General features: G+C 40.6%; 1 protein-coding gene across 2 annotated transcripts in view; it reads left to right on the forward strand.

The window, feature by feature from the left end:
• Positions 1–14,051, forward strand: part of CDKAL1 (CDKAL1 threonylcarbamoyladenosine tRNA methylthiotransferase) — a 634,424-nt gene that overhangs the window by 215,048 nt on the left and 405,325 nt on the right. For both annotated transcript variants that reach the window (XM_080807301.1, XM_080807300.1), the window contains one exon: positions 9,258–9,378. In XM_080807301.1, coding sequence (XP_080663427.1) covers positions 9,258–9,378 — 121 coding nt within the window. The remainder of the gene's footprint in view (positions 1–9,257; positions 9,379–14,051) is intronic.

The raw sequence follows: 14,051 nt of genomic DNA on the forward strand, positions 1-14,051 counted from the left end.
TCTCGTGTCCTAGCAGCCTGGATGCCCTGTAGTGTACCGTCTGTTATTTCTGCTTTTGTCACCTGGTGCGGTATTTTCAGAACATAGGTTTGAGCACGGGCGGTCATAAAGTTATGTGTCGTGACCATGGATTGCTCTGCATACCAAACTGAACCAGACATCGCGTTACTGCTGTAAACACTAAAGCCTCGGAGCTGTTTTGCAAATTTATAGTTCAGAATAGCTGATTATAGCCAGCCAGCCAGTGAACTAAGGAGTTCTTTTACGGGTCCTGCTAAAGCGGAGTTACTGACGTGAGACTGCCATTAACCCTTGCGTGTTTTGATGTACACTTAATTTACATTTGGAAAAATAAATTGGTACCACACAAATCTCCCACTGTCATAAAAGGTACAACCACTTGTAAAAGATGTCATTAAAACACAACATTCAGCGTTTATGGTAACTTGCCCCCAGAAGGTGTCTCCTTTAGGGTAAGAAGACATTTTGCTTACGTGGATTATTTGTGATGTGTGTCTTTTGTTTCGTGTGGTGACCTTAAACTGATTGTCATTATCAGTTGTGCCAACAATGCTCTGCAAAGCGAAGAAAATATTGTCTTAAAATCTTCCATAGTTTTGGATCATACATAAATTTCACATCCTTCTAATTACAGCGTAGGTACCCTTTGTGTGCAGCAAGAGTTTTGACATTAAATGATCCTCACACTGGCAGGGATTTCAGCTTTCTCTTATGACCTCATTTTAGCTTCCTCTCCAACCCAGCTGCCCGTCGGGTAAGGTGTCCGCTTCCCTTACGCTTTGTTCACCCCTGGAGATGCACGTCCACGAACAGCCCCGTAGTCCGCCTCTCTCCACTTACACTCGGTTCACGCTTCTCATTCCGTCTCCTTGGGCAGCTGAGTCTGACTGTTCTTTCCTTCTTTTATTATCTTTTCCTAGGTGTCCTTGTTCTGGTTCACATTTACATCTTCATACTTGTTTGAAATCTTAAAAGCTGAAATTGGGGCTTGAATTGGAAGGATTTCCATTCTGGCCCTTCCTGTAAGGTGTTCCAGCTTCGCCTTGTGGCAAGTTACTCCCACTAAATCCAAGTTTTACTTCGCTTTCTCCTTTTAAAATGAAATTATTACCAGGGAAGGTCACACTCGAGTGTGACTGTCAGAGAATTCTTGCTTGCTGGAGAGGTGCCTGCCTCTGAGGATTGACACTGGATTGAGCAGAGACACATTTGGCCGCATTTTTGTTTGTCTTCATTAATTAAGCACTTAAAAGTGCCTGTGGAGGATAGGTCATGTAATAATTCCAAACATTTTGCAGAGGAACAGATGACATTGAGCATTCCTGGGGCACCTGGGTGGCTCAGTCAGTTAAGTGTCTGCCCTCAGCTCAGGTGCTGGGATTGCGTCCCACATCTGGCTCCCCGCTGCTCAGCACGGCGTCTGCTTCTCTCTCGCCCTCTGCCTCTGCCCTTGCCCATGCTCTCTCTCTCTTTCTCTCCCGTGAATAAATCTTAAAAAAATAAATAAATTGAGCATTCCTTTCCCTTTTTTTTAAAAAAAAAATTTATTTATTTATTTGACAGACAGAGACACAGTGAGAGAGGGAACACAAGCAGGGGGAGAGGGAGAAGCAGGCCTCCCGCCGAGCAGGGAGCCTGATGTGGGGCTGGATCCTAGGACCCCAGGATCATGACCTGAGCCGAAAGCAGATGCTTAATGACTGAGCCACCCAGGCGCCCCCTGAGCATTCCTTTCTAATATTCTTAAGTAATATTCAAATTGATGTGACTGCATTTATTTTAGTGAGAAAGTGAGAATGGGCGTCTGCAGTACATTTATTCTTTGTTCTTTTGGCTTGATTTTTCTGCCAATCTCCTACCCTCTGCCCCTTGCATTTTTTGGGGTTGCTTCACGAGGAAGTTTTCCAGTAGCCAGACCCAGAGCTTGGGGTTCACACAGGTCCATTGAATGCGTCGCTGATAGGACTGAGTTTGTGTGCGGTGAGAGCAGTTAGTAAGATATGAAGACAACTTGCCATGAGACCTCTCCGGTGCTGGTGGAAGGTGGGTGGCCACATGTTAAGGAAACAATGGCCTTTGAAAATCGGTGGGTTGAATAAAGTATTGAAGCAAAGTCTAGCCATTTAAAGAGCCTTTAGAAGAACAGGGAAAATTTAAAGAGGGGGATAAACGACAGCCGTGCAAGTTACCCGCTCACTGGTACTTCTGTGATGGGTAATGATACCCCGAAGCTAATTTGTACAACCCACTTTAGCTGTGAGAACCAAAGGAGGGAAGATTGGTTTGCGAGTCGAAACAATTTAATTAATAAATATGTATTTTGTAGGTAATCCTGTTTCTATCACTCAATTAACATATGTGCTCATATTCCGGAGGTTGATTCTTTTCTGTTTGTGAATGACCATTGTAATTGCCTTCCTGACATGTTGACAGACTGTCTTTCTAGTAGACATGGGTGGAATGTTACCCCTCGATTTCCATAATGTTCTCAACGTTTAGCGCTGTGGAATTCGGGAAAGATATTTTGCTTTCGACACAGCATTGAATATTGATTCAACTAATAGAGCGATTATTGTACAAAACAGACCCGTTTTTTTCCCACATAGATTTTTTTCCTTATTATGAATTTACAAATATGCATATAATGATGGATTATGTTTAAAAATTAGCTTCTGGCTCAAAATTTTGCAATACATAATAATTTTAGCTCATAAAATTGTTTGGTAACATTCTTTAGTGGACTGGATCAAATGTAAAAACCAGCACAGAATCAAGGTTTTGTAGCTGATTGAAAAATAACCGCTGAAAGCCTCAGGCTTAAAATTAAATTTGGTTTTAACAGGGGTGAATTTTTGTGACATTGCTGAGTAACGACTTAGGGAGATGCTTATTAAAGATGGTTAATAAACCCACTGAGACACATCTGACCATTATTTATAGGAGATGAAATGTAAATTTACATTTAGAATGGAAAAGACAAAAGATTTCAGAAATACTGCGTTTGAGTGTGTCTCATTCTGCATATTAAGGCAATCTGCTTTTTTTTTTTAATCTTTGTATTAAAATTGCTTATCTCTGTTTTAATCACTTTACATCTTTATCACCATCTCCTTGGTGGTCTCCTGTTATTATCAGTTGATCTGGTCACACTGAGCATCATTCTTCCCATCTGTTCCTATTAATACTTACTCCTTTAATTTCTTCCTCTGTGTGATTGAAGTGATGTCAAAACTGGTATTTTCACTCTGTTTTTCTTTCAGACTCTGTTGTCCTGATTCCGTCCCCCCACCCCCCCTTCTCTTCAATCTAGCCATGAAGGGTGATGAAATTCACAGTAGTCACAAAATAAATCAGCATTCACTGAGCTGCGTGCTTTCCCCATCACGGTGCGAGGCCTCAGTGGCCAGAAGGGATCAGACAAAGAAGCAATGTATGAGTGTGTAATTGTGCTCCTTGCTTCATGTCCCGTCGTAAGAATGGCATGTTCATTTGCAGCACAAATTGCTCCAGAAATTTCCTTTTTACCTTTTCACATCTTTATTCCCTGAGCATGTTTCCCTGTTCCAACGCCCTTGTTTTCTCTCCTGTTCTTCCCAAACACATCACCTCACTTTTATTTTTTAGTCTATCAAATTTCAATTTGTTTTAGATGGTTTCATTATTGATAACTGCGCATTGAGAGGTAATGATTTGCAGTATATGTTTTTAGTCTGTGGTCTCTACATTTAGGAATTAATTTGAAACAGCAGTCTGTTTGTACAAGAATTCTTAAATGAGTAGGTTTATAGCAAATAAAAGTTTCATTCCTCTAGTCCATTAAAAAAAAAAAAAACTGTTCTGTGGTTGAATTTTCTTCTTTTCATCTTTGGCCAGATATAATGAGGGACTTTTATGTTATTTCCTACTTTGTCTTCAGTGTACTATATTTTTCAATTAAAAAAAAACCCAGACTATTGTTAGTTCTCCTGCTCTTTAATGAATCATTGGATTGGAAAATAACTCATTATATCATCAGGCAGAGATATGTTCCTTTATTTGCATGTAGATAGTGAAGATGAATAATTTATCTAATGTTATTAGTGCAGGCTGCATATTACTGAAATCTCAGCAGGATATAATGAAATTTGTCTAATGCTAGTGTGGAGATAGCATGCCTTTGCATAGTCATTATTGAACTTTTGGCATCTCTCAGAGAACTATTATGTTAGCATGCCAGTCTTGCTCACCTCTTCATTAACTGGACTTTTGATTGAAGAGTTGAACTTATCGTGAAGATCTGTGAAATCTGGTGTGCCAAATGCTTGCTTGACTCCAGCTATGTTTCTACAGCAGAGCAAGAATTTTCAGATTGAATGAAGGACTTGATGTTTCTTATTAAAGTGATTACTGCAAAAACGCTATGACTGATGGTTTTATTACTTCTGGTCATGAAAAGCTGTCTGTAAGACAGACGTGGAAGCAATGTATCTTTCTCAAATGAAGGGTGATGAAACGTGTATAATTGTCTATTATGTGTGTGTATATATATATACACACACATAATATATATATATATAATTGTACTAATTATGTATTCGAAGTTATTTTAAATAATTGCTTTGAAAAAGTTGGCTTTGATTTGCTTATTACATGATTGTGTGTGGAGGTCAACAGATCTCCTGAGCAGCAGTAAAGCTGGACAGTCAAAAACAAGCAGCTCAGTTGACTTGAAGAACTGTTTGTTAAAGTGGAGATTTTGATGGCAAGTAACAGGGAGGGTCTGTGACTCTACCTTCTTGAAATTGGGGGACTGTTTGGTGTGAAGAGTGGACAGGTGGACTAGCCAGGGCTTGAACAGGAACTTCCCGAAGGTGAGGCAGTGATAGGAGGCTTGCTAAGTCTCCACGGACGGTTAGTTGACCGGGGGTTGTGCACATGCAGAGCAGAGTCTGGAGCGGGCCCAGCCACCCACTCTCACCTGCCTGCTGGAGCCTGCACGCACATCCCGGGAAGGTGGGGCGGACTCAAAAATGGCCCTGACTCTGAGTGAACTCACTGGCTCATACACAGTTCCATCAGCAGACAGAAATCTCATTGCCTTGTGGTGTTTGAACAAATATGTGACCAGTCTTTCCTCAGTAAAAAGCTATGCAGATACAGAGTTGACCCCTAAGAAGTCATGCTTGGTGGAGGGGGTTGGAGATGGAGAACTAAGAAGGGACAAGGACAACCTTTCATTGTAGAGAGACAGATTTCATAGATTTAGTCCAGGTAAGCTAGTAAAGAAAACCAACAACAGCCCTTGGTGGGGGGTGGTCTGAATTAAAATTTGCCACAATATATTATCTACGGTGTTCAATATTAAACAAGATATTACAATACATGCAGAGAAAGCAAGTACAGCCATATGCAGGAAGAAAAACAAACCAGTCAGTATAGATTGTCTTTGGCCAAAATGATGGAGTTAGCAAAGACTCCCAAGTACTAAGTAAAATCATGTCAAAAGCCTTTAAGGAAAGGATGATGGCAGTGATGAATACAGAATCACAAAGAAGATAGAAAGGATAAAAAAGAACCAAGGGGAAATTGAAAAGTACAGTAAATTAAATGTTCATTCAAGGGGCTCAGTTGCAGGTTTGAGATGGCAGAAGAAAATAAAATCAGTAAATTTGAGGACAGATCAATAGAAATGATCCACCCTGAATAACAAGAAAAATCAGCAGGGACTCAAAGACCTGTGGGGCAGCATCCAGCAGACCAGTTAGTGTGTCACGGAGCCACAGAAGGAGATACAGAAAAAGTGCCCCTCCCCAATTTTTTTTTTAAAGTACTGTATGAAAACTTCCCAAACTTCGTAAAAAACAAAACAAAACAAAACATTACTTTATGGAGCCAAAAGCTACCTGAATTGCATGTAGGAAAATCACAGAGATCCAGGAAAGCATAAGAAAGAAGTAACACATTATGTACAAGGGGAACAACATTAAGATCGATAATTGACTTCTCATCAGATGCAACAGAGTCAAAGGCAGTGACCTTTGACAGTTGAACCTTGAATGACATGGTTTTTGAACTGTGTGGTCCCCTTCTCCATGGATTTGTTTATAGACCAGTGCTGTATGTGAATTTTCCTCATGCTTTTCTTAACATTTTGTTTAGCTTATTTTATTGTAAGAAGTGTGTAATACATATGACATAAAATATTTGTTAGTCAGCTGAGTATGTTATTGGTTAACAGTGTAAGCTATTAGCAGGTAAGTTTTGTTATATGTGGATTTTCAACTGTATGGGGGTTGGTCCTGCTCACCTCTGCAGTGTTCAAGGATCAGCTGTATTCAGTGCTCAGAGAAAAAAACCTGTCAACTAATAATTCTATATCCAGCAAAAGTATCTTTCACAAATTAAGCAAAATAAAGACTCTCTCAAATAAGCAAAGAATCTGTTGCTAGTAGATTTCCTTTACAAGAAATAGTAAAGAAAGTTCTTCAGACAGAAAGGAAGTAGTATCAAATGATAAGTTGAATTCTCAGGAGGGAATGATTGTTAGAAATGGTTAAATATGTGGTTAAATATTAAGTCCTTTGTAAAGATATGTTTTTCCTCTTTTTAAAACTATATAGTTGTGGGGCGCCTGGGTGGTTCAGTCAGTTAAACGTCTGACTCTTGATTTCGGCTCAGAACATGATCTCAGGGTTATGAGATTGAGTTCTGTGTTGGGCTCTGTGCTGGAGTGAAGCCTGCTTAGGATTCTCTCTCTCCCTTTGCCCCCTCCCCCGAAAAACAACAACAACAAAAACTATACAGTTGTATAGAACAATAATTATGGCCCTGTGTTTTTGGGGTTTATGCAGCTGTCTGCTAATATGTGTGACAACAATAGCACAAAGAGGGAAGAGGGAAAAGAAATGGCATTTGGACCATTGAATATCCATATGCAAAAAACGAACTTAGACCCTTATACACAAAAAGTAACAAAGTGGATCCTAGACCTAAGGCTAAGACCTAAAACAGTAAGACATCGAGAAGAAAATACAGAAGAAATCTGTGCCCTTGGGCTAGGCCAGGAGTTCTTAGCTAGAATAGCAAAAGCATGAGCTAGAATAGAAAAAAATTGAGAAAGTATACTTCATTAAATTGAAAAACATTTACTTTTAAAAAGATACTATCATGAAAGTGAAACTGTAAGCTTCAGACTGCGAGAAAATATTTACAAATCACATACTTGAAGAAGGTTTTGTAAGCAGAATAAAGGATTCTTAGAACTCTATAACAAGGCAGCTACTCCAGTTAAAATACTGGCCGACTCCTGGAGTAGACATTTTTATTAGTGAGGGTTCTCCGGAGAAACAGCCAATAGGGTGTGTGGGTGGGTGAGTTTGTTGAAGAGAAATGTATGATAAGGAATTGGCTCACACTATTATGGAGATATTTTGGAGACTGAGAATTCCAAAGACTATAGTCTGCAAGCCAACGCTCCATGAGAGCTGATGTGTAGGTCCAGCCCAAGTCCAAAGGCCCGAGAATCAGTAGAGCTGATGGTGTAAGTTTCAGTCTGCAGCTGGGCAGTCACAAGACCCAAGAAGAGCCTGTATCCCAGTCAGAATCTGAAGGCTGGTAAAGAGCAATGACCCAGCTGTGCAGTCAGACGGGAGTTGTTTCCTCTTAGCTTCCTTGTTCTATTCAGGTCTTGGATTGATTGGATAAGGCCCACTAGTGTTAATCAGTCTCCTGATTTAAATGTCAGCCTTATCCAGAAACACCATTGCAGAAACACCCAAGATAATATTTGGTTAAATGTCTGGGCACCCTGTGGCTTAGTCAAGTTGACACATAAAAATTAACCATACCAACATTTACCACACAAGACGTGCAGATGGCTAATAAACACGTGGAAAGGTGCTCAACATCGTTAGTCATTATGGAAATGCACGTTCATTCCAACCACATTACTGGATTACTTCTCACTGGAATGGCTGTTGTCAAAAAAGTTGCAACTATAAGGACTTTGTTAACAATGTGGGGAAACTCAAGTCCTCATACGTTGTTGGTAGGATATAAAATGGTACCACCACTTTGGAGAACAGTTGTTTCTTATAAAGTTAAACAGAAATTGACCATGTCACCCAGCAGTTCCATTCCTCGGAGTCTATCCAAGAGAAATGAAAACTATGTCCCCATGAAGACTTGTATGTGAATATTCATAGAAGCAAGCATTATTCTAATAGGTATTAATTGGAAACAATCCAGATGTCCACCAGCTGGTCAACAGATGAACAGAATGTGATGTATTTTGGAATCGGAGCAAGGGTGGACTGTAAATAAGTTTGAGGGAATTCTTAGGGTGATGGAAATGTTCTAAAATTGGGTTGTTGTGATGATTGTACAACTGCATGTGTTAATTTAAAATCATTAAATTGGGGGCACCTGGGTGGCTCAGTTGATTAGGCGTCTGCCTTTGGCTCAGGTTATGATCCCAGGGTCTTAAATAAGTCTTTAAAAAAAAATCATTAAATTGTATACTTGCAAGGAGTGAATCTTACAGGATGTATCTCAGTGAAGTTATAAAAAAATACGACGTATATAATGAGCAGAGGACAAAGTAAGCATGGAAGAAATAATAATTGGAGAATCTGAAGGGGATGGGAAGTCTTAGTACTGTTCTCCCGTATTTTCTACCACTGCAATTCAAAATTTCAAAATTATAAAACTTTTTATGGCTCTTAGTCTGTTTTTCTTTCATAATAGTTAAAAAAAATAAGTTTAAAAATTTTTGTCTTAAAAAATCTGACCCTGAAGTGTCACCTTATCCCAGCTTTTTAATTTTTTATTTCTTCGATGTGCTGTTTGCTTTGAGCAGATAGTCTGCTTTTGCACTTTTTTTTTTTTTTAAATTCCCCAACAGTGAGTTGGTTGGCAGGCCTGATGCTCAGGTGAACTCTTCCTGCTTCGTGTACATACCTGGTCCCCGCTGGAGAGCATGCGTACCTTATGGAATGACATTCTGAGGATGTTTCTGTTTCCGTCATCTGTATAGTAGAAATGTGCAAATATTTTAAGCAAAGAACTTTGACTGCAGGATGCGCACACAGCTGTTTTTCCCTTTGGCAGTATTTCTTAGGTCAATGGTTACATCTTATGTATATTTTGATGTTCGTTTCATAACAGAAGGTACATGAAAATATTAACTCATTTGTTGAGAGCAGTAAATTGAAGTTCTGTGGCTGACGCTGTCGTGTATTTATATGCTCTAATTGAAGGTCACTCTGTGAGACTGCTGGGTCAGAAAAAGGACAATGGAAAGCGCCTGGGGGGGGCGCGGTTGGATTTGCCGAAGATCAGGAAGAATCCGCTGATAGAAATCATTTCCATCAATACTGGGTAAGTCTCTCTCAAACTTACCCATAAAATACTCAGTATACTCTGTGAATTCAGGTTTTCCCTCTGGACATGGGACAGAGTAAAGCAGTTGAACATTTCATGGGAAAGAAAAATCAAAAAGCTCTAAATCACATGAATATAGTTCCCTCTTAGATGTTCCTGCGTACAAGTTGCACGTTGATTTGCAGCAGGGTCTTAGGCCTTTGATTAATATTATTCTGACATCTTCTTGGTAACAAACTTGGATTTCATTTTCCAGCCATGCCCTTGGGTTAAAATATTTTTTAAAAAGAGTTTGGTTGTTGGAATGATTAATGTTTGTTTTTTCAATAGAATTATGGTAAATAATGCCCAAGATACTAACCATGTTTTAATTATGAACTCTCTGTAAATTCATGTTTTAAAGTGTTGCCCTTGGAGTGCCTGGGTGGCTCAGTCAGTGAAGTGTCCGCCTTCGGCTCAGGTCATGATCTCAGGGTCCTAGGATCGAGCCCCGCGTTGGGCACCCTGCTCAGTGGGGAGCCTGCTTCTCCCTCTCTCTCTGCCCCTCCCCCTGCTTGTGCGCTCTCTCTCTCATATAAATAAATACAGTCTTCAAAAAAAAAAAAAAAGTTGCCCTTACGAGCTTTGAGCTAAAAATAAGCATTGTTAACTGAATATTAAGCACTCTTCATTTCATATCTTAGTCTGAAGTTCCTGACCCTTACTATTGACTCTTGGTGAGCTCGTTTGTACTTCGTTTTATTTGCATTAACGGAGTTTGTCGTCAGTATTAGTGTAGTCTGAAAGTCCGATGAGGCGAAGGCCTTCTGTTCTTTAAATCATGGGAGTCCCTCCATTCATCAAACCACCTTGTGGTAGGCTTAAGCTATCCTTTTTTTTTTTTTTTTTTTAAAGATTTTATTTAAGAGAGAGAGCGCATGGGTGGGGTGAGTACAGAGAGAGGGAGAAGGAGAGACTCTCAAGCAGACTGCGCGCTGAGTGCCGAGCCCAGGGCGGGGCTCCGACTCACAATCCTGAATCATGACCTGAGCTGAAGTGAAGAGTTAGATGCTTGACCAGCTGAGCCACCCAGGCAACCCTCTCCTGCTTCTTTTTGGTTGCAGCTTCCTTCCCTCTTTTTGGGATTGTTTTCCTCTGTCCTTTGCATCCTTCATGCTGTTTCCCGTGGGGAGCCGGTGAACTTGCCTTTCTCCTTCTCCAGCATCGTTCTTCCTCTCCTCTAAGCAGTACCTCCGTTTCCCCCCGAACACTCCCAGCATCTTTTCTCTAGTTTTGTCACCTTCTGGTTAATCCTCCTCACCACTGCCAAAGATCAGGGAAGGCTGAAGAAGTCATTTGGTTTTTACCTAAAAGCTGCCTGGGGTGACCTTCATTTGCCTTGGTGAATTTGTCTGGGACCAACGTCTGGCCTTCAGCAGTGAGGATTCAGAGACCTGCACTCAACAAGTTCAGGGGCTAGTGATTAAATCAGGGTATAGTAGTGAGAAATGTCGTTACATGTTGACTGGAGCATCTAATATAGTCTCGCTTTTGAGCCCGAGCCAGATCAGAGGCATAAGGCTGTTTGCTTCTCCCTCTGTCTCCGTTCTCCTCCTCCTCTCAGTTGTACCGCAGTTTTTCTTTTTACTCCTGATTTCCTACCTAAAATCGCCATATCCCCACATTCCCCATCGTCCATATTTGCCTTATTTTCTTCTGTAGCACTTCTCATTATTGAACTAGATACGAGTTCGTTTGTATTTTAATCGTCTCTCCTCACTGGCATGTCAGAAGCTCCAAGATGGCAGGAAATTTCGACTCTCTCGCCTACCACTGTATCCTTAGAATACGGAAGAACATACACAGCAGGGATTTAATAAATATTTACTTACTGAATGAATGAATGATTGATTTTTATAATTTGAAAGTTTAATGGGTTTATGCTAAATTCTCTTCACAGAACAGATTGCCTTACCAGTTGGACAGTAATACTTGGAGTTTGGCTGAGCATGCTTTCTCCTGAACAATGTCTTTAGGAGGGCAAAGTCAAGTGTTTCTGTGAATCTCTCTCTCTCTCTCTCTCTTTTTTTTCCTCCACATAGGATTGATCATGCCCTTTCCGCCAAGATACGTTTCTTTACGCATGTTAATATTTTAGGGTCTGTCAAATGCTATTACATTTAGATCCATTTGATTTCTTCAAGGTGACTTTGCCCCTCTTGTTGACCTCTGGAATGTTGCTTTTAACTGTTGGTTTTCAAAGATGCTTTATTTTTCTAGTTTCTCCATATGTTTTCCTGTGGTCGCTCCCTGCCTCACCCTCCAGGGTTCAGTCACACTGAACGGCTTGAGATTCCCAAACTCAAGATTCTCCTCTGTCTTGACTGCAGGCCCCTGCGCACTGGTGTCTGGTGTCACCAAGGCCCTCTGGTGTCCTTGGCACGTCTTAGCCTTTCCCCATTCACCGTGTTGGTAATCCTTCCCTGTGCTCTTTTGGGGTGACTGCTTATTCCTCTCTCCGTGATTGGGCTGAATACATCCCTCCTTCCACTACGCACCTACCATATTCCCTGTTTATCTTGGTTATGGTCCTGTAAGACTGCATAATTTCTATTTTAAATTGTAGGCTTCTTGGGCTCTGAAAGTATTTCATGTATCATTATATTATTATCTCTGAGTTCAGTGTCTGGTACAAAGTTGAGTATGCAGTCAATAATTTCTTTTATTTATTTATACATGTTTTATTTTAAGGCCATCACTGTTTTTTGTTGCCATAAGAAATGTTGAGAAATTTGCTTTAGGTAGTCATTTTAAATGGCATTACATGAAACATTTTGAGGTATTTTATTTGGGTTTCCCTTCTTTTGGATTTAGTGTTTCTTAAAATGAGGCTACACTATAAACTCTTAATATTTTAAATTTTTAAAAAATACTTTTTTAGAGAGAGGGGGCATGCACACCCATGAGCATGAGCATGGGGGTTGGGGCAGCAGGAGAGGGAGAGAGACAGTCCTCATGCAGACTCCCTGCTGAGTGTAGAGCCTGACACGGGGTTGGATCTCAAGACCCTGAGATCATGACCTGAGCCAAAATCAAGCATCGGACACTTAACTGAATGAACCACCCAGTCACCCCTACACTGTAAACCTTTTAAAGCTCACTGGATATTTGCCATCACCCTCTCATATTACCATATAGAACTGCCCTAGTAAGTAAATTAGCAAATATGCCTTTGATGTTAAGAGAATTTAGTCCATACTGTCTATCTCTGGATGAGATCTGAGTTTCTAACCCTCCCTGACTGCTAATCACTTCCCTGAATCAGCTGGGGCCTTATCGTTTGCTCTCAGGTGAGAGCATCCCCGTGAGCATTTGTCACGATATCACTCCTAACATCTTAGCTTGGATTTTATTTCTTACCTCTGGTGCAGCTCATTGCTTTTTTCTTTTTTTTAAACTTACATTCAGATGTTTTGAAAGGGGCATATCCATAAGTATTTCTTTCAAGAGAAAATAATCCTTTCCATCAAAATCTTGACAAAGTTTTATTGCTTTCAAATTAAAAATGGACATCTTAAATTTCATATAAATTTGTCCATTCTCCATTTGGGAAAAGGCTCACATTTGCAGCAAGTTTTATTGTGTATGTTAGTAAATTGTTGAAGTTACTATTAGAGTCTACAAAGTTGTTATGCTTTGTTACATTTCTAAAGGAGCATAAGGAGTGTATTAATGCTTTACCAGTGAAAAAGTTAAACATTTCAGGTCATGCTAGGTTCTGGAGGAGTGGAAAGAATTGCATATTTGATCACAGTGTCTATAATGAGGGTGCCTTGTATTTCTTCAACAACATATATCTTTTCTCCTAAACCCTCTCTCTGGCATTCAGTTGCCCATCGTTGTTTATAGCTGCTGTGTTGAGTATATAAATTTTGGTCCGCTGGAGTCATTGCTGCAGTTTCCAGTGCTCTTCTTGTTTTCTGAGGCGAGCTTTTCAAGATTAGCTGCCAGTTTCCTAGTACAGCTCCCGTTTCTAGACTGTCTCTCGTGCGGTGGAGACGCCCTGCAGAGGAAGCGTGGTGACGCACCTGTCTGTCTAGTGTGGTGATAAGCCGGGGATGTGACCATGACTCTGACAAACAGGTGAGAAGAAAGGCAGTGATGATTGCTAATGCGAACTGAGTGCCTACTGTGTGCCAGACACGAGTCTTCGAAATGCATATTCTTTCCTGTATTGAGTCCTCACAACAACCTCATGAGATTGTTTTTCAGGAGATGACGAAAGTAAAGTGCAGAGAGGTTAAGGGACTTCACATTGTCACGTACCTGGTAAGCAGCTAAGACCGAGACTTACCTGTTACGTCCGTCAGATATTTTTGTGGGTGCAGAGGAGCAAGGAAGCCTCTCCAGGGTGACTGGCAGAGAGGGAGCTCGTGGGAGCCGAAAGATCTTTGCATTACAGAGACTTTTGAATCGGGCCCTGCAAGACAGGTAGAATTGTGATGATTCTGGATGGAGGTATAGTCGGTTTCAAATGACCACTAGCTGGGTGACTTGAAACTTCACAGATTTATTATGTTACCTTTCCGGAACTCAGAATCTAACACAGGTCTTGCCATGCTAACATCATGGTATAGGCAGGGCTTTGTTCTCTAGGCTGTTGGGGAGAATCGGTTTACTTCCTGTCTTCA

This window comes from Martes martes, assembly GCF_963455335.1.
Source record: "Martes martes genome assembly, chromosome: 6".
NCBI lineage: Eukaryota > Metazoa > Chordata > Mammalia > Carnivora > Mustelidae > Martes > Martes martes.